At 45.7% G+C, this 24,496-nt stretch overlaps 2 protein-coding genes across 2 annotated transcripts; both read left to right on the top strand.

Moving 5' to 3' along the window:
* Nucleotides 1-163: 163 nt before the first annotated feature.
* LOC124005942 (serine/threonine-protein kinase LMTK3-like) lies at nucleotides 164-14,908 on the top strand. The gene is made up of 11 exons (XM_046315588.1): nucleotides 164-588; nucleotides 3,150-3,283; nucleotides 4,149-4,272; nucleotides 4,433-4,506; nucleotides 5,655-5,773; nucleotides 9,930-10,017; nucleotides 10,766-10,914; nucleotides 11,034-11,118; nucleotides 11,812-11,933; nucleotides 13,027-13,176; nucleotides 13,449-14,908. The coding sequence occupies exons 1-11, from the start codon at nucleotides 501-503 to the stop codon at nucleotides 14,311-14,313; spliced, it is 1,998 nt and encodes a 665-aa protein (XP_046171544.1). The 5' UTR covers nucleotides 164-500; the 3' UTR covers nucleotides 14,314-14,908.
* LOC124005940 lies at nucleotides 14,375-24,121 on the top strand. The gene is made up of 7 exons (XM_046315586.1): nucleotides 14,375-14,443; nucleotides 14,769-20,204; nucleotides 20,347-20,501; nucleotides 20,777-20,910; nucleotides 21,080-21,423; nucleotides 21,573-21,657; nucleotides 22,475-24,121. The coding sequence occupies exons 1-7, from the start codon at nucleotides 14,375-14,377 to the stop codon at nucleotides 22,606-22,608; spliced, it is 6,357 nt and encodes a 2,118-aa protein (XP_046171542.1). The 3' UTR covers nucleotides 22,609-24,121.
* The last annotated feature ends 375 nt before the right edge of the window (nucleotides 24,122-24,496 follow it).

Genomic DNA, 24,496 nt, shown 5'->3' with positions numbered 1-24,496 from the left:
GCGAAATAAAACGGGCCCGAGACAGTAGAGTAGAAGCGAGACAGACGCACTCACATGAAACCACGGGCGAACCATGATAATGCAAGCTCACTTTTGTCTGACGTAGCCGACGTTTAACGGGAGATAAATACTACAGTCTACCTCGTACTGGTGTCGTAGGGGAAAGAGCAGAAACGGGAAAAATAGCGGATGGTTTGACCTCATTGGGGTTATTTGTTATTTTCTTCGCCGTTTTTGTGGAGACCACTGATGTAACGGTTCTGGATTTGATGGGTTGGGTTGGCAGGACGGGATGCACAAAGGAGCGTATTTTACACCGTGTTTAGTTGCGGATTAGGAGAGGGGGATCAAACGGAGGAGGGGAAGAGGGGAACACAACAACAAGGAGACGTTCTTTATTAGCCGGGGGAAGACAGCGCCAGACCAGGATACGGTAGCGGAGAGAAGAATAAGACCGAAAGCGTCGCTCGAATGATTGTGCTGTGGTGGATCCCGCGACGATGCGACGACACTGCTGGGTGATAGTGCTGGCGGGGATGTTGTCGTACTTCAACCCGGAGAGAGCCCTTGGAGCCCCGCAGAGAGAAGGTGAGTGGTGTCGGTGAGCTGGAATGATATTGACGCTGGGAGAAAGAAGAGGGGGGGGGTGGAAGAGGGGATAGATTAGAGGGTTATGAATAGGTACTCGGAAATATTACGGCTAAAACACACTGACACAGCCTCAACAATAATACGATATATTTTATCTTTCTTGGCTGATATGATTAGGCTATGGTAGGCAATATGCCTTTATAACACGGGAGGAAATCAGAAAGACAATGGCCACATTATTATCATCAAGTAGCAGGGAGAATTCGGTAGGATCTGCGACCCTAATGTCGGTGATATTTATCAATAGCATTGATGGCATGTCAAAACGGAAATTCGCCCAATGAATTTTAAATTAATCGCCACTGTATCATTCATGTGTATATCAAATCTATATTATCCCACTTGGGTTTAATGATAAAATTCTTTGAATTTCCATTTAAAATCAACAAAATCCGTTTTTATTTTGTCCTCCTTTTATTAGGCATCGCAGTGTTTTGTTTGTGTATTGTGGTTTACAGTCATGGTGTTCTGGTGTAGTGTTTTGATAAGAGCCGTAAACTGGAGCTGGTGGAATAGGCCCCTGCTATGTGTACCTATTTATATGCAGTGTATGTCTGGACAGCTGTCTAGGGATAGAATAATACAATTGCCCAGGAATTGTGCGTCTATACTGCCGATGGATAGGCTACATAAAATATTATTGTATTCTACATAGACTTATGTGAAAGAGTTTGAATTTCATATAGGCCAACATGTTTTTTCTATTTGATCAGTTTCCAATGTAATTCTACTGCCAGGCCATAGGCTTGCATAGGCTGCAGTCCAGTCCAGTACATACATCAACGAAATTATTACACATTTATGATGAGTCAATAATTCATGTATCTTTCTCAAATTCATACACATGATTTTTAGTAGCTTTTCTTACTTAGAATGTACACGTCACTCTTGAATGTGTTAGAATAACATTGACCGTTATGTTTTTAGGCCTTCGTAGAGGTTTGAGTGTTTTATTTCTCATAAAAAAGCTATTGGAGGATGGAATCATACCACATATGATCTCAAGACATCCTTAATGCTAATTACAATGTTCTATGTTCTATGATGTTATTTATGTATTTTAAAGCAGTGCTCAAAGTGCTTCATAAATGTATTTTTACGGGTAACTTGCATTTTCCACTCATGAATGATCTCATGAAAATATTCCATTGATCAGAAAAGCCCATTTGTGATTGGATTCCCTTTCAGTGTGTTATTGGACGTCTCTGTAAGATTTGTGTACTGTCTAGAGGGAGGCAGAGGAGAGGATGTGCCAAAATGGTTCATCACAGTTAAGCTTACACATTGATCTACCAATAGGGTAAACATCAATTAAAGCCTTTTGTTTGGACTATTATTGGACTGTTGATGCATCTTCACGCCATGCTTTCAGTAATCAATGAGCTCATGAAATGGATGGGGAAATGTACATCTGGTTTTGCATTATTCATTACAGTGTCGTAATAGTGAGTCAATATCTAGAAGTAGTGATGAATACAGGGCATGATGGAATAGGATGAGCAGGGGAGAACAGAGTAGCTCTAGTACTTGCGTTTTCTGGTTCCAATGACACTGAAAATGCTCACACTGGTTGATATTCATAAGTACTGTACTGAATTGGCACTTGACCTGCAAGTGTATTGACAAGTATGTGTACTCAGAGGTTCACCTTCTGGAGTTGGAGAAGTGTTTTTGTAAAATTGTATATGGGGAAAAACAAATAATATTGACAACAAGTTCATCTAGAAATATGCATTTTTGATTGTGGCGATGCTGGTTTTGATTTGAGGGTTTAATATTGAAAGATACAACAAACAAGTAGTAGCCTACTGTTGTGAAGGGTTTTTAACCACCCTGCACTCCCCCTTCTCTTTTTCACAGATGGTTCGCTCCTCACAAACGGCCAAGTTGAGGTACAAATATATAAAAAAACGCCCCAAACTCCTCCTTCTCACCTAGGTAGCCAACCTCCCTGATTTGAGTGATTCTTTTCCAATTTTCCAACCCTCCCCGATAGCAATTTCCCCAAAATGACAACGCCACCCCTCCCTGCTTTTCAACTGTGTTTCCTGGAAGGAATGTTGTTTTTTTGGTACCCCCCTCCCTCCTCCCCCTCTTTCCTAACTGGAATGGTAGACTTTCCTGATTTTAACTTTAATTCTGATCTCTCCTCTCTTTGATTGATTCTGAAGATGGTTTCCTGACTTTCCTCCAAAGTTGATTTCCTTTTCCTGCTTCTCCCAAAACTCCAATGACAGCTGTTCATTGGGATCCTCCGCTCTGTCTCAAACGTTCCTCTATTGAAACATTTCCAAAGGTTTTCCTCCTCAATCTCAATATGTAACAATGACTTTGACCCTTTTCAACCCAATTCTCTGAAGCCTCTCTTTCCCCCACTCACTCATCCACTCACCAACACTTCAACCTAACAACTGTGTGTTTCCTTCAGGAAGTACTACCTGGCCGATTAACCGTATTAACCTTTTCCTCTCCTCCTTTTCTCTCCCGCCATATCTCAGTCTCTCAATCCAGGGCTGCGTCTCTCTCTTCTCCGCCCTACGTCGTCATCCTCATCTCTTGCTCGGGGCTCGTCTCCTTTGTTTTACTGCTCTTCACCTGTCTGTGCTGTAAGAAGGGAGGAGTGGGATTCAATGTAAGTCTCCATCATGTAAGAGACTTATTCACACGTCTTGTCTATTGTGTTGCACTGTCTGCATGCATGTTGTGTAGATCAATAGATATAGGCATCATATTACACATTGGCCCTTAGGGAAACTCTAAACATTGAGGGCTGTAACAATGTTAAAGCATATGGGAATGTCCTGATTTGTCATGGAAGGGCCCAGCAACACAGGGGCGGTGGGCATCCACATAATTCAAACCCTCTATCAATCTATTGTCTTTGAATCTGTCATCTTTGGATGGTTAATTGTTTCTTTGGCTGCATGTGCAGCATCACATTTTACCAGAAGTATTACAGATGTTGCATGAGCCAGAAAGCTTAGGGTCTGTTTACATTGAATAGATTTCCTCATATTAAATCCAGATCGGTCTTTCTTTGTGACATTTCAGCCAGCACACTGTGTGCATCTCAATTATCTAAAGTGGCTCCCCTCCCTCATCTTAACTGATGTGAAAACACAGGCAACAAGGGGAAAGTAATATGGTGTCTGCCCACCAGTTATTTGTTTACACTTGCCCAATTTCTTTAGAAACGTAAACCACTTTAGGGTATTGACACACCCACTAGAAAAGCGGTCACCAACCCTCATCCTGGAGAGCTTCGGGTGTGTAGGGTTTTGTTCCAGGACAGGCCAGAACTAACACACCGGATTCAACTAATCAACTACGGTAATAAACAAGAGTTTAATAAACTGAATCAGGTGTGTTGGTGCTGGGCTGGAACGAAAACCTGCAAACCCTGTATCTCCCGGGACCAGGCTTGGTGATCACTGCTTTTCAAACTTACAATATCTCTAAAGCTTCTACGCTTCCTCTGTTCTTTCCTGTCAAATCAGGAGTTTGACAATGCAGAGGGGGAGGAGTGTTCTGGGGGTTCTAGCCCCGCCCAGGAGGACAGTCTGTCCTCTTGCCCCTCCCTCCCGGAGGTCTACACCCTCCCACTCAGGGACAGGGCTAACTGTCCCCGCCCTGCAGGATGACTCAGGTAACTAAGGCTGACTCTCTGTAGCTGGAGCTGATGGCAGTATATAGCACATGAATATTAGCAAGCTTGATGGATATCAGAAAACCACAAATCATGTGTCTTTCTCTTTTCATCTCCTCTATTCTGTCTCTAAAGACTCTAAGTCGAAGTACTTCCATAGGCACACTCTCAACTACCTTCAGGAAATAGGAAATGGCTGGTTTGGAAAGGTGAGATCACCAACTCATACCTCCACCCTCAGTTGTGACGTCATCATGTAATGGTGGTAGCTGGATCTGGCAGTTCTTCCAAATGTCTCTCAACCCCATGTTTCCTTTAAAAGACAGATCCTTTTAACAGCTTCTCAGTAAATCTAATATTGGCTTCCTACCAGCTCTCATGAGTTATGTCTTCTTCCTACACCACTATATTTCTGATCTCTCCCTCTACCTCTCCCTCTCCATCTCCCTCTCCCTCTCTCTCCTCTCTCTCTCTCTCTCTCTCTCTCTCTCTCTCTCTCTCTCTCTCTCTCTCTCTCTCTCTCTCTCTCTCTCTCTTCTCCTCTCTTTCCCTCCTCTTCCCCTCTGTCCCACATCTCTCTTTCTCCTTCCACCTCTCTCCCGCTCCTTTCCCCTCCTCTCTCTCTCTCCTCTTATCCCTCCTCTCTTTCTCCTTACCTCCTTCTCCCCCTACCTCTCTCCCTCTCTCTCCCCTCTTCTCCCTCCTCTCTATCTCTCTCCTGTCTGTCCCACATCTCTATTTCTCCTTACCTCCTTCTCCCCCTACCTCTCTCCCTCTCTAACTCCTCTTCTCCCTCCTCTCTATCTCTCTCCTGTCTGTCCCACATCTCTCTTTCTCCTTACCTCCTTCTCCCCCTACCTCTCTCCCTCTCTCTCTCCTCTTCTCCCTCCTCTCTATCTCTCTCCTATCTGTCCCACATCTCTCTTTCTCCTTACCTCCTTTTCCCTCTCTCTCTCTCTCTCTCTCTCTCTCTCTCTCTCTCTCTCTCTCTCTCTCTCTCTCTCTCTCTCTCTCTCTCTCTCTCTCTCTCTCTCTCTCCTCTCCCCTCTTCTCTATCTCTCCTGTCTGTCCCACATCTCTCTTTCTCCTTACCTCCTTCTCCCCCTACCTCTCTCCCTCTCTCTCTCCTCTTCTCCCTCCTCTCTATCTCTCTCCCCCTCCTCTCTATCTCTCTCCTGTCTGTTCCACGTCTCTCTTTCTCTTTACCTCCTTCTCCCCCTACCTCTCTCCCTCTCTCTCTCCTCTTCTCCCTCCTATCTATCTCTCTCGCCCTCCTCTCTATCTCTCTCCTGTCTGTCCCACATCTCTCTTTCTCTTTACCTCCTTCTCCCTCTCTTTCTCTCTCTCCCTCCCTCAGGTGATCCTAGCGGAGGTGCTGTGTGACTGCAGCTCCTCCCAGGCCGTGGTGAAGGAGTTGCGGGTCAGTGCCAGCCCTCTGGAGCAGAGGAAGTTCTTGGCTGAGTCTGAGCCATACAGGTCAGAGAAACTGACATTTTGTGTCATCAGACACTTTTATTTAAGTTATTTGTTTTTGTGGTTTCCTGAGTGTACAAAACATTAGGAACACCTACCTAATATTGAGTTGCACCCTCTTTTTCCCTCAGAACAGCCTCAAGTCAGGGCACGGACTCTATAAGGTGTCAAAAGCTGTCACGATCGTCATAATAAGTGGACCAAAGCGCAGCGTGATCTGGTTCCACATCTTTTTATTACTAAGTGAAACTCACAGCAAAACAAAACAATACATCTCAAACGAAACGTGAAGCTAACAATAGTGCTAACAGGCACTATCCATAGTCAAGATCCCACAATGCACAAAGGGGAAATGGCTGCCTAAATATGATCCCCAATCAGAGACAACGACAAACAGCTGCCTCTGATTGGGAACCATACCTGGAGAACATAGAAACATAATCCCCTAGATGACCCACTCTAGTCACACCCCGACCTAAACAACATAGAGAATTAAAAGTTTCTATGGTCAGGGCGTGACAAAAGCGTTCCACAGGGATGCTGTCCCATGTTGACTCCAATGCTTCCCACAGTTGTGTCAAGTTGGCTGGATGTCCTTTGGGTGGGGGACCATTCTTGATACACACGGGAAATTGTTGAGTATGAAAAACCCAGCAGCTTTGCAGTTCTTGACACACTCAAACCAGTGTGCATGACACCTACTACCATAATACTTCGTTCAAAGGCACTTAAATCTTGTGTCTTGCCCACTCACCCTCTGAATGGCACACATACACAATCCATGTCTCGATTGTCTGAAGATTTAAAAATCCTTCTTTAACTTGTCTCTCCCCCTTCATCTTCACTGATTGAAGTGGATTTAATAAGTGACATCAATAAAGGATCATAGCTTTCACCTGGATTCACCTGGTCTGTCTGTCATCTTACGAGCAGGTGTTCCTAATGTTTTGTTCATTCAGTGTATTATAAATCACAGTTCTTGGGATTAACTTCACAGTTAACTCCCAACCTGTATTTCACTGGTTGATTTGGTGCTGTTTGAAAAAGATCTACATGGACCAAGTCACATCAGTAGATGTGTTTAATTGTTGTGTGTCATATTGAGATGCTGGTAGTTAAGAGACTGCATGCTGCAAACAAGTGGTGCAGTGTTAGAACTGTAACATGGAGTGACAGATGACTACTGGTCTGACCTATTTATTATGCTCAATTTAGATTAAAATGACACTTGGCCCGCCATCTCTCTCTATCTCTCGCTCTCTCTCATACACACTTACAGTTGCCTCTTTCTCTGTCACATATAGAAACACATGTTTCTTTTCTGTCATCTGTCTGTTTTCTATAATCTTCTCCCCTCTCTCCTGTCTGTTTTCTATAATCTCCCCCCTCTCTCTAGTTCTGTCTGTTTTCTATCATCCTCTCCCCCCCTCTCTCTAGTTCTGTCTGTTTTCTATCGTCCTGTTTTCTCCCCCTCTCTCTAGTTCTGTCTGTTTTCTATCATCCTCTCCCCCTCTCTCTAGTTCTGTCTGTTTTATATCTGTCCTCTCCCCTCTCTCTAGTTCTGTCTGTTTTCTATCATCCTCTCCCCCTCTCTCTAGTTCTGTCTGTTTTATATCATCCTCTCCCCTCTCTCTAGTTCTGTCTGTTTTCTAGTCTGTCTGTTTTCTCCCCTCTCTCTCTAGTTCTGTCTGTTTTCTATCTGTCTGTTTTCTCTCCCCTCTCTCTAGTCTGTTTTTTCTATCCTCTCCCCTCTCTCTAGTTCTGTCTGTTTTATATCGTCCTCTCCCCTCTCTCTGTCTGTTTTCTAGTTCTGTCTGTTTTTTCTATCATCTGTCTCTCCCCTCTCTCTAGTTCTGTCTGTTTTCTATCATCCTCTCCCCCTCTCTCTAGTTCTGTCTGTTTTCTATCGTCCTCTCCCTCTAGTTCTGTCTGTTTTCTAGTTCTGTCTGTTTTATATCATCCTCTCCCTCTAGTTCTGTCTGTTTTCTAGTTCTGTCTGTTTTTTCTATCATCGTCCCCCTCCTGTCTGTTTTCTATCTCTCTCTAGTTCTGTCTGTTTTCTATATCATCCTCTCCCCTCTCTCTAGTTCTGTCTGTTTTCTATATCATCCTCTCCCCTCTCTCTAGTTCTGTCTGTTTTCTATAATCTTCTCCCCTCTCTGTCTGTTTTCTAGTTCTGTCTGTTTTCTCTATCATCTTCTCTCCCTCTCTCTAGTTCTGTCTGTTTTCTATAATCTAGTTCTGTCTGTTTTCTATCATCTTCTCCCCCTCTCTCTAGTTCTGTCTGTTTTCTATAATCTTCTCCCCCTCTCTCCTGTCTGTTTTCTATAATCTTCTCCCCCTCTCTCCTGTCTGTTTTCTATAATCTTCTCCCCCTCTCTCCTGTCTGTTTTCTATAATCTTCTCCCCCTCTCTCCTGTCTGTTTTCTATAATCTTCTCCCCTCTCTCCTGTCTGTTTTCTATAATCTTCTCCCCCTCTCTCCTGTCTGTTTTCTATAATCTTCTCCCCCTCTCTCCTGTCTGTTTTCTATAATCTTCTCCCCTCTCTCCTGTCTGTTTTCTATAATCTTCTCCCTGTTTTCTATAATCTCTCTCCTGTCTGTTTTCTATAATCTTCTCCCCCTCTCTCCTGTCTGTTTTCTATAATCTTCTCCCCTCTCTCTGTCTGTTTTCTATAATCTTCTGTCTGTTTTCTATAATCTTCTCCCCCTCTCTCCTGTCTGTTTTCTATAATCTTCTCCCCTCTCTCTGTCTGTTTCTATAATCTCTGTCTGTTTTCTATAATCTTCTCCCCCTCTCTCTTCTCCCCCTCTCTCTAGTTCTGTCTGTTTTCTATAATCTTCTCCTCCTGTCTGTTTTCTATAATCTCCCCCCTGTTCTGTTTTTTCTATAATCTTCTCCCCCTCTCTCCTGTCTGTTTTCTATAATCTTCTCCCCCTTTTCCTGTCTGTTTTCTATAATCTCTCCTCTCTCTAGTTCTGTCTGTTTTCTATAATCTGTCTGTTTTCTATAATCTTCTCCCCCTCTCTCTAGTTCTGTCTGTTTTCTATAATCCCCTCCTCTCCTGTCTGTTTTCCTTCTCCCCCTCTCTCCTGTCTGTTTTCTATAATCTTCTCCCCCTCTCTAGTTCTGTCTGTTTTCTGTCTGTTTTCTATAATCTTCTCCCTGTCTGTTTTCTCTCTCCTGTCTGTTTTCTATAATCTTCTCCCCCTCTCTCTAGTTCTGTCTGTTTTCTATAATCTTCCCCCTCTCTCCTGTCTGTTTTCTATAATCTTCTCCCCCTCTCCTGTCTGTCTGTTTTCTATAATCTTCTCCCCTCCTCTAGTCTGTTTTCTATAATCTTCTCCCTGTCTGTTTTCTATCTCTCCTGTCTGTTTTCTATAATCTTCTCCCCCTCTCTCTCTGTCTGTTTTCTATAATCTTCTGTCTGTTTTCCTTCTCCCCTCTCTCCTGTCTGTTTTCTATAATCTTCTCCCTAGTTCTGTCTGTTTTCTATCTCCTCTCCCCTCTCTCTAGTTCTGTCTGTTTTCTATCGTCCTCTCCCCTTCTCTCTAGTTCTGTCTGTTTTCTATCGTCCTCTCCCCCTCTCTCTAGCTCTGTCTGTTTTCTATCTGTCTGTTTTCTTCTCCCCCTCTCTCTAGTTCTGTCTGTTTTCTATAGTCTTCTCCGTCTTTTTCTCCCCCTCTCTCTAGCTCTGTCTGTTTTCTATCGTCTTCTCCCCCTCTCTCTAGCTCTGTCTGTTTTCTATAGTCTTCTCCCCCTCTCTCTAGCTCTGTCTGTTTTCTTTCGTCCTCTCCACTTTCTCACTAACAAACCCATCTAAGTAAACCTACACAAACAAATGTGCCCAGATGTTATCCCCCTCTCCCCTCGCTCACTTTAACTGCACATCCTCTGCTGCATTGCTTCTCTCGTTTCATCATCTTTCTCTCTCTCCCCCTCTCGCTCCCTTCATCTTTCCCCCCTCTCTCTCCCCTCTCTCCCTCCCCCTCTTTCCCCTCTCCCTCCCCCCCTCTCTCCCTCCCCCTCTCTCTCCCCCTCCCCTCTCTCCCCTCTCTCCCTCCCCCTCTCTCTCCCCTCTCCCTCCCTCCCCCCCCCTCTCTCCCCCTCTCCTCCCCTCTCTCTCTCCTCTCTCCCTCTCTATTTCCTTGCCTTCAGGAGTCTCCAACATCCCAACATCCTTCAGTGTTTGGGCCAATGCAGCGAGAGCATTCCCTTCCTGCTGGTCATGGAGTTCTGTCAGTTGGTGAGGGCCATTTTTACTACTATTATGGGATGGAGAAGAAGAGGAGGGCACATTGTAGAGGAGATCCAAAGAGAGGCCATTTTGTTTAGGAAAGGATACATTTACTCCATTCCTCGAGGATTGTTTGGTCTCATCATTGTGTTTCAGAGACTGATTGATACCTGAGCAACCAGCTGATTGGACAATCAATTATTCAAATGGATCAATTAAGTGACAAACACCAGACTATAGCTCCCGTACATGGAAACATACTTTTAAAAATGTATTTTACCTTTATTTAACAAGGCAAGTCAGGTTGAAAGTTCAAACCGCTGAGCTGACAAGGTACAAATCTGTCATTCTGCCCTTGAACAGGTAGTTAACCCATTGTTCCTAAGCCGTCATTGAAAATAAGAATTTGTTCTTAACTGACTTGCCTAGTTAAATAAAGGTCAAATTAAAACATTTAAAAAAATTAAATTCTCCTGTCCTACCACCTGTACAACCTCTCTCTCTCTAATGATATTAACTCATTACCAATTCCCCTTCTGATTTTGAGGACCTTCAGGTTCAGGAAAACACTTAGGAGAGGGTATTTCTCCAGCATAAATGTACAAATGTACTTGATGTATAGCTCAGTATGTCTGGTCAAAGTCATAAACTATGTTAATTGTTCTTCTGATTGTTTAAAGTATCACATAATGTACATGATATTGGTAACACTCATTGATGGTGTAATAAATTAATTATATTTGTGATGTGTTACCAGGGCGACCTGAAGAGGTACCTGAGAGCCCAGAGAAAGTCAGATGGGATGACCCCTGACCTTCTGACCCGGGAAATGCTGACCCTGCAGAGGATGGCGTTTGAAATCACCTCTGGCCTGCTGCACCTCCACGAGAATAACTACATCCACAGGTCTGTGAGGTCATATCCTGGCTCTCTCTGGCTCCAGTGGGGTTCCAATCGCTCTAGTGATTGATTGGTTGGTAATTGAGTGATTGATAGTAAAGGAATTATGATTGTTTTCTCTCCAGTGATCTGGCTTTGAGGAACTGTCTCCTTACCTCTGACCTCACTGTCAGAATCGGAGACTATGGGCTGTCTCACAACCACTACAAGGTATGTTTGAGTGTGTGTGGGGGCGTGTGCGCTTACCCATGTACTTTGCTTGAACCACCACAACCTGTAGACAAGTTATACCACTTTATACCATGGCATTGTTGAATAATCGTTTCTGATAGGCTTGTAGGGCATTCTAGAGAGGGCATTCTTTCCCTATAATCCACAGTATATTTGCACGATAGAATTCAATGGGTATAGTTATTACATGTTCTATGCTTGAGCTGCATTTGAAGGCAAAAGTTGAAAACATTATTGCCATTGTTGGATTTGATTTTCATAATAGCAAGCTAGGACTCAAATTTGGTTAAAAACTAGCAGGTCTGTTTATTTGGTTACCATGGCAACTACTGTCTCTATATTGTAAACTTGGTACTTCAGTGGATACTTCAGTGGATGTTGAACACATTTTCTACCTGCAAGTGAACACATTTCTAGCTATAAATGTTTAAAATTATAGCCATGGTATAAAAGGGATAATCAACTCGGGGCTCTATTCTTTCTCTGCAAAATAATGCAACTCTGTGGAAGGTCAGTTCCGCTCCTTTAGCGTGTCATGGAACACACCTTCCAGGTGGTTGATTATCTTCCAGAAAACACATAGCCCCTTGTTGATTATCCCTAATGTATTGGATGTCCCTAATGGCTTATCTTCAAGTCCATGCATTCCTCTGTGTGTGTTTATCTGTGCAGGATGACTATTACCTAACATCAGACAAGCTGTGGATTCCCCTGAGGTGGATAGCGCCAGAGCTTCTGGAGGAGTACAGAGGATCTCTGATCGTCACTGACCAGACCAAGACCAGCAATCTGTGGTACGTACCATAACACAACCTGCCTCTAAAACGGACAAATAAACAACTGAATATTTCAATAAGCTGTATTCTGTATTTCTTATCTAATTTGATTATTTCTCTATCCTCCAACTCTCTCTCCCATCTCTTTCCCCTCTTTATCCCACATCCCTCCCCTCTTTATCTCACATCTCTCCCCTCTTTATCCCACATCTCTCCCCTCTCTTTCCCCTCTTTATCCCACATCTCTTTCCCCTCTTTATCCCACATCTCTCCCCTCTCTTTCCCCCTCTTCTCTCCCCTCTTCCCCTCTTTATCCCACATCTCTCCCCTCTTTATCCCACATCTCTTTCCCCTCTTTATCCCACATCTCTCCCCTCTCTTTCCCCCTCTTCTCTCCCCTCTTTCACCTCTTTATCCCACATCTCTCCCCTCTCTTTCCCCCTCTTCTCTCCCCTCTTTCCCCTCTTTATCCCACATCTCTCCCCTCTTCATCCCACATCTCTTTCCCCTCTTTATCCCACATCTCTCCCCTCTCTTTCCCCCTTTCTCTCCCCTCTTTCCCCTCTTTATCCCACATCTCTTTCCCCTCTTTCTCCCCTCTTTCCCCTCTTTATCCCACATCTCTTTCCCCTCTTTATCCCACATCTCCCCCTCTTTCTCTCTCTCCCCTCTTTCCCCTCTTTATCCCACATCTCTCCCCTCTTTATCCCACATCTCTTTCCCCTCTTTATCCCACATCTCTCCCCTCTCTTTCCCCCTCTTCTCTCCCCTCTTCCCCCCTCTTTATCCCACATCTCTTTCCCCTCTTTATCCCACATCTCTCCCCTCTCTTTCCCCCTATTCTCTCCCCTCTTTCCCCTCTTTATCCCACATCTCTCCACTCTCTCCCCTCTCTCCCCTCTCTCCCACTTTTCTCCCCTCTTTCTCCACTCTCACTCCCCTCTCTCTCCCACTTCCCTCTCCTCTCTCTCCCACTTCTCCCCCCACTCTCTCTTTTCTCTCCAACTTCCCTCTCCTCTCTCTCCCATTTCTCTCCTCTCTCTCCCACTTCTCCCCCCCTCTCCCGCCACTCTCTCCCATTTATCTCCCCTCTCTCTTCCTCTTCTCCCAGGTCTCTTGGGGTGGTGATCTGGGAGCTGTTTGAATTTGGTTCTCAGCCTCACAGGCACCTGAGTGATGAGGAAGTGTTGACCTTCGTCATCAGAGAGAGACAGATCACCCTGGCCCAGCCACGGCTCAAACTCTCCCACGCTGACTACTGGTCAGTGGGCCATTTCTTGACTTTTGGTTCTCTGATGATATCTGCATTTGATGAAGAAAGGAGTCGATTACAGATGTGTTACTTTAAAGGCCTACTTTGTGATCATTAAGGTCAAAGCTAATATATGCAATCCCCTCAAACGTCTTTTTTGGGGTGGAGGTAGATCAGCTTTAATACTGCAGATAGATTGTAGCTTCCATCAATGTAATTGTCTGCGTCATTTCCAATCCCCCTTATCTTTGTGTTTGTCTTTCCTGTCTTTCCTCTTCTAGGTATGAGATCATGCAGTCCTGCTGGCTCCCTCCTTCCCAACGCCCCTCCATCGCTGAGGTATTCCTCCTCCTCTCCTCCCTTCTGGCTGCTGAGCGAGGGATGTCCCGGAGGAGTGTGGGAGAGGACGAGGAGGATGAGGACGAGGAGTATGAGGAAGGGAGAGGAAGAAGAGGAGAGAGCGATGAGTCATTTGAAAGACGGTGGGATTCTCTCCGTCCTCCGGCCTTCCAGGCTGCAGCGAGTGAACGACAGAGAGAGAGGGAGTATGGGAGGGATGACAGGGGGAACTCTTACCCTCTACTGGACCCCGTGGGGAACTGCATCACCCCATCCTCCACAGAACTCGATGACATCCTGACAGTCACGGAGACCAGTAAAGGGTTAAATTTTGAGTACTTCTGGGAGAAGGCCCATGCGAGGTGGGGCTACCAACCACCTCCTCCTCCCCAGCCAATCCCGATGGTCAACCCCTCCCACAGACAATCACTGGACACACCCACGGTTGTCCCTGTGATAAGTGCACGTAGCCCCTCCCTCGCCAGCGAGTACTTCATCCGATTGGAGGAGCACACCCCTCAGGATAAGTCCCCATCTCTTAAAGGGAAAGCGTTCTGTTCTGACTCGTTGTTTCCTGGAGATCTGGAGCTAGTGGAGATACGTAGCGGAATGCTGGGCAAAGAACGCGCGCCGTACAGTTCTGATGAGGAGTACCCTGGGCGAGGAGGGAAATCCATCCGGACCATCCGATCCAGCGAGGTCCAGATAAGGGTCCCCAACACTGGGGTGGCAGTGTTCAAAGACACCTCCAGTAGGGTGACTGACTTCTCTGTGGTGGATTTAGGAGATGAGGAGGAGGGGGGGTGAAGGAGACAGTAGGTCATCCACTGGTTCTCAGGCCCCTGTCCTGCCTCCCAAGCCACGTTCTATGTCAACCTCCTCGGGCAACCACCTCCACTCGCGCCCCCTCCCTGCTCCTCCGTTGGGCTACCACCGAGTAGGACTTGGGCTGGGTCACTATTCCATGAGTGGTAAGATAGAAACGATGGACCCTCTGACGGGCAGCTGCCTGCCATCATCATATGATCACTTAGGGTTCCACCGTCCTCGTCAGACCATGCCCCCCTCCCCGTCACTGTCCCCCTCCCTACCCCAGTCCAGCCACCCCATCTACCCCACTCCCCAAACATGTCCTCCCCCTCTCCCACCTCACTACAAGCTCCAAAGGGGCCTGTATCACAGCTATGGTGTAGGTAGCTACTCCAGATACAGTAAGCCCCAGATGTACTCTCAAAGAGAGCCACTATCCTGTGACGACTCAGACCGACAAGGTGGTGTACGGCGCACAGCATCATTGCACAACACAAAGGGAACATCCAATTTCCGCTCAAAAGACTTTGACTCTCCCGTACGACGTCAGAACGTATTTCGCCCTGTTTACCGCAACACCTCCCACTCCGAGTCCGGGGGGCCCCAGAATTGAGAGGCACTCGTCCTCCAGTCCCACATATTCAGATGAGGATGACTCCCCCTTTATGTCCCCTGAGAAACCCAGTGGGGAAGGGACAACCGTCCCGACTTCTAGTTTGTCAGAGGATGCGGATCCGGCCACAGCCGAGCTCTTCTCCAGGGGTATGAAGAGGACCCAGTCGCGCCTCGCCACCATCCTGCCTGCCATCTGGAGGGAGGACGCGGAACTGCAGGCGGATAGCGTAACCGACGCCAAGATATCCCCCATGCACCTGTTTCTGACTGAGATCTCTAGTGTGTCAGAGTCAAATGATGCCAAGTCCAAGGAGGGGAGGACCTCATGGGAGGGAGAGACAGAGCGGGAGAAGAAAAGGGATGGGGAGAGATCAGGGAACTTCCTCCAGCCCTTGAGAGGGGGGATGCGTCGGTCCCGGTCGCTGGCCACAGAGCTGGGCTCTGCAGAACAGACGTTGGGGCCAGACAGAAACACACAGATGGGGACAGAGGTGGAGAGGGTGAGGAAAGGCTCCATCCAGAGAGATCTATTCCTCACTGAGATCTCAAACACAGGAAGGATGGATGCAGGCATGGAGAGAGATCCGGTGAAGTTCCTCCACCCTCCTGGCTCCCGATCGCGTCCCTACACCTACACCTGCGCCCCCGGCCTCCCGTCCTACGCTGAGGCAGAGGAGGCATACTCCAGGGGCATGAGGAGATCCCGATCCCTCCTCTCCGAAATCACAGTGGAGAGGCAGGAGTCGGAGTCACAGGAGACGGATAAGGAGACAGAGAAGGGACAGATGACCAGAGAGGAGTTCCTGAAGGAGATCCAATCAGCAGAGACCTTTTTGACAGAGATCATATCCAGACAAAACGCGACCACCTCCAACAAGCATTGCGAGGACTTGTCTCAGTCACCCACTCCAATGTCACCAGAATACGAGTCAATATGCATAGATCCTGACTCCTCTCAGACCATCCGTTTCCAATCAGAGAGTTCCATACGTACATCAAACAGAGGCAAAGACGATGTAGCACCGGAGGCCATTTATGCCCAAGTGACTAAACGGGCAAAAAAGAGTGAGATAAAGGTCACTATACGGCCTGAGATCCCAGTGCTGCAAATAGGATCAAATAAACAGTTTGTCAAACAGGAAGAGGAACGTCCCACACACACGACCTGCCTCAAGGACTCACCCAGCTCACTCACAGATCCCACCGCTGACACCAACTCTCACCCAGACTCTCAGCCCCAGCCTGGTGACTTTGTGTTCTCAGCGATAATGCCAAAAAATGGCCTCCTCCTTTACCAAACATTCCCCAGTACAAAAACAGAGGAGGACGTTTCAGAAGGTCCAGCCTTACCTGTAAGAGAAACGCAGAGAGTCAGTGAAAGGGTCGAGCTCTCAAGACAAGCTCAAGTTCAGTCTTTATCTCAAGACAGTGTTACTGGAGGAGTGGAAGAGTCTGAAAAGAAACCCTGTGATGATGAGTCACCTATTTATGTAGATGAGAAAGAGAGCAGGGGTCAGAATAATGTTGGGGAAAGGAGTTGTGAGAGAATGAAAGGTGATGCTGAGGTCAGAGATACAGGGCAAGGATGTCAGAAGCAGGAAGTTGTTGATGACATTTTACATGACTTAACAACAGAGACATCAGAAACAGATAGAGCATGTCAAATTGAATCTAAAGATCACAAGGAAGAAGGGTCAGAGAGTTCAAAAGGTTGTGAGAGTCAAATGAAGAACAACACATCACATTGTTCTACTGCTCAGTCACATGACCCAAATGTTGAAAGCTATTTACAAATCAACAAACAGAATTCACAGATCAACCAAGAAGGAAGGTCAGACCCAAGTCAAAAGAGCCCTGCAGCTGTTCCCACCACCCCAGACTGGGACCCATCCTCTGACCTCTCTCTCTCCACCATGACCCCCTCAGACTCATTCATTTCATCTTTGACCCCCAGTTCAGCCGACTGTCTGACCCCAGGTGACCCGTGTGTTGGAGGTGAAGGACCAGGTGGTTGGAGGCTGCTGGGGACAGAAACCCCCCACAGAGACTCAGCCTACTTCTCTGACAGTGACTGGGAAGGGGAGGGGCTTAGCAGGAAGAACAGTGATGGACTGAGCGTGACCAGACCCGGCAGTGGACGAGGCGGAGAGAGGGGGACGCTGACAGGAATAGAAGAGAAGACAGAATTAGAGGATGAGGGAGAAACCGGGGGAAAGAGTCCCTTGAAGAGGATTTCATATAAGGGAATTGACATTGAGAGGGAAAAGGAGACAGTTCTTGAACAGAATGCTCATGTGCAGGATATCTCTCAAAACAGTGATGATGGATATAAAGACATGTCGAGTATTCAGGAGAGCTATCTCAGTCTGAAAGAAGTAGAACATAAAACAGGGTTAGAATCAGAACAGAGAGAAGACTCTGGAATGTTCCACAATGAGAGTGGAGAGTCAGATGAAAAGGGACTAGTCCATCCGGGACTCCTGTCTGATAACTCACAGACCAAGGAGAACAATGAGTTTATAGCTAAGCTGTTCTCTAACTTAGATGATGCACCTCTCAAAGGGTTCTCTTACAATGATGGAACTCAAATTTGTAATCATTACACAGAAGGTGTGATTTCTCATGTGGAGTCGAATGATTTTAGATTCCATGACTCCACAGATAAAGACTTGACATTGCCTTCTAATAGTACCACTAAGACAGACTGTTTGAAAATAATATCTGCCATTCAGACAAAGGATAACAAACTTGAGAATGAAGAACTCCCAGGTATTGAAGATAGAGAAAATGATAATTCCATGAAAGACACTACGGATCCAGTGACGGTGTTACATGGCGACCATGATAACAGAGAATCCAGGCTATCTAGGTTCTACGGTATTCAAACCAGCGAGGTCAAACTCAGTGACGATATTCCAGTAGTACTGGATCCCAACGATGGAGAGAGCACCAATGACGAAGAGAGAAAACTGGCCTCTTCTTTCTGGGCCGAGGGGGTCACTGAGGTGTCTGAAAGAGAAGACGGACAAGATCTGGAGATTCAACACACCGACGCCAATGAGCTTGGCCTGAGAAACTTGTGTTACTCAGAGGAAAGCGAAGACGAGAGAGCCAAGGCCAAATCAGAGACAGAGAAACAGCTTGCTGCTGGAGAGCTGTGTAACGCCATGAAGGAGAAATCTCCTCAGAGAGGACCAGTGACGGGGAGCCAGAGTGGGTCTTTGAGCAGGGATGGATCTGCTGAGACTGTGGACAGGGAGTCATCTAAGGATCTGGAGATGAAGGCTAAAGAGCTGTGGAACACTCTGGAGGAGGGGGAGGGGAGAGGGGGAGGAGTGGTGAGGGGCGAGTTCGACTGTCACCGTTTCCAGCAGGGAGACCTGCACCTGTGGCCATCGGAGAACGACCAGTGGGCCTCGCCGGAGAACAGAAGCCAGGAAGCTGAACTCGGATTGGAATTCTTCTCAGCGTTCGGAAAGACCTGGGAGGAGAGGGAGCAGCTGGTGGTAGGCCGGGAATTCTGGGAGGCTGAGGAGAACGATGAACTGGCGGGGAGTGAGCCTCATCCAGCCGTCCTCCAAGATAACGAAGATACTTCTAATGACGAGAGGCAGGGACGGGTAGCCTACCTGGAAATAAAGGGAGAGTTGTCCCAGAAACAGGCTCCCTCCAGTAGCATTGACAGTCAGCTATCCCAGGCACTGGATGTACATCGAGAGGAAAATATAGAAAATCCAGATAGGTTTGACGATAATGATGTTGAAGGTGATCAAAATGTTGAAGGTGTTCAGCTAGTGGTTGAGGTGGAAAACCGAGAAATCCCAGAGCATGAGACCAATGCAAGAGGGAGGGAGGAGTTCAGGTCACTCACTGAGATGGGTGGAGACAGTGAGGGTCAAACTGCATCTCTTCTAAACAATTTGGATGGAAACATTGCTCAAGATGAGGGAAATCAGAACTTCAACAGGTTGAATCATCTCAGTGAAGTCCAAATGGAAGAAGGGGCAATGGCAGAAAATACCATAGAAAAAGAACAGGACTTTGAATTAGACAACCATCTTGCTCCCACAGTAAAGAGTATATATATGGGTGTATCTATCTGCCTCACTGGAGTACCACAGGTAGATTTGTCAGGATTACATCATATTGAGCCAAGCATACACATTGAAGAAGCTGACTCTACTCGCCAGCTTGTGGGGGAGGACAGAGAAGGGGGAGTAGACATTGTAACCACAGGTGAGGATTTGAGAGACATATCTCTTCTATGTGACCCGGTGTCTTATCCCAATGATAATGACTTGGAGGATATAGCCTCTTGTACAGATCCGTCTGGTTCACATGGAGACAACTTTCAGTTCAGTTCTGTAGACTTTCCCAGCCCTCCTCCTAGCATAGATCTTGATATGCAAGAAGACAGGCTGCAGAGTTTAGATGATTCTTTTCCTAGTCCCCCACCTTCTGTCATAGAAATAGACGACGATCAGGGTCTTATAAACCTTGATTATTTGGGCTCAGATTTCATTACCAGTGCTGAGAGAGACCCAACAATGCCCCCCACTCCTCACACTGATATCCCAGAGCCGCCCCCCTTACCACCCGCCACAACCCACAGCAGAGGGATCTCTGCAAACCTCGACCTTTCACCTGTACATCCAACACTTCCATTATTCTCAGGTGAAAGCCAGAACCAGAGCCGCCTCACATCAAACATGTCCGAGGATGACAGAAATAACCTGTCCCAGAAAAACACAACCACCACTTCCACCACACTTACGTCATTGCCCCAGAGTAACTTCAACACCATCCCAGAGCTGTTGATCTCTGAGTGGAAGGATTTGGACGAGGAGCCTCTGGAAGACTTTGAGAAACTGGAGCAGCTGTGTTGCATATCTGGGGATGAGGAGGACACCATGGGTGACCTCTTCCTGGGGAATCTGGAGCTGTTGGAGTCTATGAAGAAGACGCCTGAGCAGAAAGCTAAGGGTTCTGGAGAGAGCGATAAGGGTGAAGCGACCTGTGGAACCTCCATGCCTGAGGGGAAGAGGAGAGTGGAACTGAAAGAGGAAGTTGATGGAATCTCTGAGAGTGCTGACTGGCTGGCCAGGTCGGTTCCATCGGCGGTCCAGGACATCCCAACTGGGGCTAAACTTTCACCTCAGGAGGAGAGGCGTGAACTACAGTTCCCATCAGCTCTTTCACAATGTCATTCTCCTGACTCCAAGGACCAGAGGTCAATTTCCAAGATGCCCACTAAAAATGGCCTAATGATGCAGGTGAGCATTAGCCATTAGCCCCAAGTTGCACAACTTTGTAGATGTATGAAAGTATAAGCCTACACAATTTACAATATCCATTTTCCTGAATATGTTTAAACATTTATACCCCTATTATCTTCTTCTGTTTCCCTTTCTTCAGGTGTGTGAGGAGAGACTGCAGTTCTCTCTCTGTGAGAATGTTAAAACAAACGTCCTCCGGGGGGCGACAGTGAGCGACAGCGTCATTCTCCGCCCATGGGGAGACCAGCCCTTAGATGGGGGAGGAGACACAGTCAGTGTGAAGGATGTAGGAAGGTATGCTCTCTCTATAACAGGAGGTTGGTGGCACTTTAATTGGGGAGGAGGGGCTCGTGGTAATGGATGGAACAGAATCGGTGGAATGTTATCAAATACATCAAACACATGGTTTGATGCCAATCCATTGGCTCTGTTTCATCCATTATCATGGGTTGTCCTCCCCTCAGTAACCTCCACTGCCCTCTATGTATTTTGAGATTTATCAAACTGTTGTGTTGAATGATGGCAGGCAGACAGATAATAAAAGAAGATATCTTTTTTTCTGTTCTTAGCGAAGAGGAGCCGGACACCGAACCCAATTCTGAACCCCAGAGTGAGTCTGATGCGACTGACAGTGAACCACTGACTGTGATCCAGCAGCCAGAAGTTACACCCCCTCAGCCTGTGGCAAACCAAGCAATGAAAGGTACCTCCAGACTTTTTTCTTTGTGAAAATGTGCATGAATTGGATGCAGCATTGTTCACTTTCACCCACTCTGCAGGTGTGTAAACGACATGTTCTAATGGATAGATTGGTGCTCTCTGACACCATCTTTCATGTCTGACTTGATCTATTCCTCTCTTTTCTTTCACAGCCAAACTGGCTCGCCTGTCCCTCTCCCTCTCCCTCCCTCCTCTCCCTCTTGCTCTCCCTCTCTCCTCCAGTCCCAAGGGAGGGTTCAGGGAGGGCGGGCTACACAGAGACAGGAGTGGGAGACGGAGGGGTGCGTCCCCAGGAAGTGACCCCGATGAGGATGAGGAAGAAGAGCAGGAAGACGAAGGCTCCAGGAGGGTGATTGTTGTCACTGAAACAGACGTTGGCAAAAGGGTCGGGCTCAGGAGTCTGCTGAAGTCGCCAAGGGAACCGGTAGACAAAGAGAAAGACAGAGGGAAAAACGTGTCCTTTTTTGATGATGTCACTGTCTATCTCTTTGATCAGGTATTTGTTTAGTCCCCCCCCCATACATTGAGTCCCATGTTACACTTGGGCTTTTAACACTTTCACTATATTGGATGTACATGTACTGTCTCTGCTCCTTTCTGTACATGTACTGTCTCCCTGACTCTTCCTCTCTGTTTCTGAAACAGGAAACTCCAACCAGTGAGCTGAGTAGTTCCACCTGCACCAGTCCAGCTCCAGCTCCTAACAAAAGCACTAAATTTGATTTACATGGTACGTACTACGTATGCATGCATGTTGCTATTAAAAACCATATAACGGTCCTGTACATCATTCCCTTCTTAGAGCCAATTTTGATAAAATCACTACAATAACAAGCACCCATTGGACAGCTCCCATCTGATCCCCACTCACTGAAGTTGAGAACCCCTCACACCTCACACCAACCCCTTTTCAAAATATGCGCCCCCAAAATGTATCTCTTGATATGATCCCCCACACGCTGTGACATGGGGAATGGAGTGGGGACATAAATCTGGTGCTCAACAATGCACGTCTAAGATGTGTTTTCCTCCCTGTCTCCAGAAGCCGTCCGCTCTCAGTCTCTCCCACTGATCGCTTCATTTCACAGAATAATGAGAGTTTTGGCTGATCCCCTCTGGGTGTTTTGAATAGACTGTATATAGAAAAGCATCAACACCAAAATAATCTACTTTCATGATCTCTGTCAGCCTGCAGAATTAAACAGTTGAAAGCTTTGCAAAGAGAGAAAGTTTATTTTTAACTTGGGAGTGTGGTTCTACAAGAGGATGTTTGTACACACGTATAGAGTATATTAACTAATGATATACCATTTGTGTAATGATTTTATCGTACATATATATTTTTAATAACATTTACAGTTGTATGCTTTTGTTTATGTTTTGTGTTGCAGGGGTCAATTTGATTTCATGAAATGTGTTAGAATGTATCCCCTGAATTCAAATAGTATTTACTCCAACCCTAGTACAGTGTGTTTGTTTATGGCATAGTTGTAGTATAGTAATTCCTTATTTCCCTTACTTACACCATGCTCCTGTCTTTCTACCAGGAGCAAACAGCAAAGGCAAAGACTCCAAAAGAAAAGGGGACTTGTCAGTCAAACCGAGGTCGCCCGTGGGGGCCAACCCAGTGACATCCTCGCGTTTTACCGTCAGCCCAGCCGATGACCCCCACTTGGTGTGAGGCAGGGTTCCGGAATCCTCTGAGTTGTTCTGTAACCCTCAGAACAGGAACCTTCTGAGAGTGGCCAGTGGATTCCCCTCCAACCATAACCATTTTCAGAGGCTATTTTTTTATCGATCAGGCAACGGAAAGAAAAGACCCCCGTTCTAAAAGCTGGACACATTCCAGGTTTAACCAGCTACCAGTCCTTGTACGAGAAAGGTTGTTGATATAATAACTCCTCCCTTTGCCACTGAATCCTAGGGTCGATTTATAGACACTGGCTGGAAGTGGTTGATGGCAAAGGCAGTTTGTCCTAGGCGAAGAACAGTCTGGAGCTTTGTCAAATCTGAAACGGATTGACGGCTATGCAATGGGAGTCATTGTGTACCAGCTTACCTTCTCTTTACCTGCTTCTTTCGGTTGTCTTTACCCAGTATGTACTGGGGATGCACTTTCTTTTAGTCATGTATCTGTCTATGTGGAAGCTTGGATTGAAATCTTAACTTTGTAAAAACGATTTTCATTGCAGTCAGTCATACTTGTAGGCAGCAGTTGGGGCCAGAAAACAATCTTAACTCCTGTATTTGAGAGTACTCATTCAACATTTGTGTACAAAGATAGTGATACAAGTGTATACAATATAATTTTAGAGCTGTTTAATTTAGATGTATTCTTAGACTGCACGAAAAGATGAAAACAAGCTATGTTTCTATATACTTTTATTCTAAAAGTCTATGTCTAGCTATTATTTATTTAATGTATTCATTATTTATTTAAACATTATTTCCATGCTTTGTAAATATTGTTTATTTATTTTGGTGCAATTAATTTATCTCTCAGAATTGTTTGGGACAAAATGCATCTAAGTAATAGCTTCTTGATTGAATTATTCTTCATAACAAATAAAGCAAGATATTTTCCCCAACCCCCAAAATTATTTAGTATAATTTCATTTCTTTATAACTGCCATCCTGTGCTTAACTTATGTCCTCAACTTGTAGGGTTTCCCAAACTGGGTCCTGGGGCCCCCACGGGTGCATGTTTTAGTTTTGTCCCAGCACTACACAGCTGATTCGAATAACCAACTCATCATCAAGCTTTGATGATTTTAATCATCTGTGTAGTGCTGGGAAAAGGGGGGGCAGGACTGAGTTCGGAAAACCCTGCTCTAATATATATATAACATGTTTAATTATTTTCTAATATGATTCAATGTATAGTTGTCTTGTCATAATTTGACTTTGTTTGAGGACAATGATAGCATGATAATACGGAAGCTTCTCATCGGTAAATATCTCCAAAGGTTCATGTATTTGTTGATTTACATTCATTTTCTACTAATAGCAACCCATCATGCAGTCAAGCTCCAACTAGTCCTTTTGTTTAGTCTGTTTCAATCTGTTTAAAACCTGTATTGTTTAAAGAATGGCTTTCATGGGATGCTGTATGAAACCAGGGGAAATGAAAACAACATCAAAACTGTGAAACATTTATTGAACTGTTTGATGAAAATAAATTGTACTGTCTTATATTCTTAAGTCAGAGTTTTCCTTTTGCTGTTAAAGGAGACTGGACTGGTGTTCAAACAGTAGGTCTTCTCTAGATGCTTTATTCAATTTGTTTCTGAAAGAAAGGATCAAACTACTGTATTATGTAGCTAACAATGGATGGCTCAAGGGATGTTGCATAACAATAACTAATCTTATTTCCCATCCCCCATCTCTGGTTATGGGGGAATGATGCTTATTATGAAATTGGGACAAAGGATGGTCAAGGATAGGGTGAATAACTCATCTCCAAAATACTCTACCAAAGTAAAACACGGAATGACTAGCCATTGAATATAGAAAGCATTAAGGCTGGAAATATAAGTGAGATAAAGACCATTCACGTTTATCCAGGTCTG

The sequence above is a fragment of the Oncorhynchus gorbuscha genome, linkage group LG19 (genome assembly GCF_021184085.1).
Source record: "Oncorhynchus gorbuscha isolate QuinsamMale2020 ecotype Even-year linkage group LG19, OgorEven_v1.0, whole genome shotgun sequence".
Lineage (NCBI taxonomy): Eukaryota > Metazoa > Chordata > Actinopteri > Salmoniformes > Salmonidae > Oncorhynchus > Oncorhynchus gorbuscha.
Note: the sequence above shows the minus strand (reverse complement) of the source record. Positions and strands in the feature narration are given on the sequence as shown.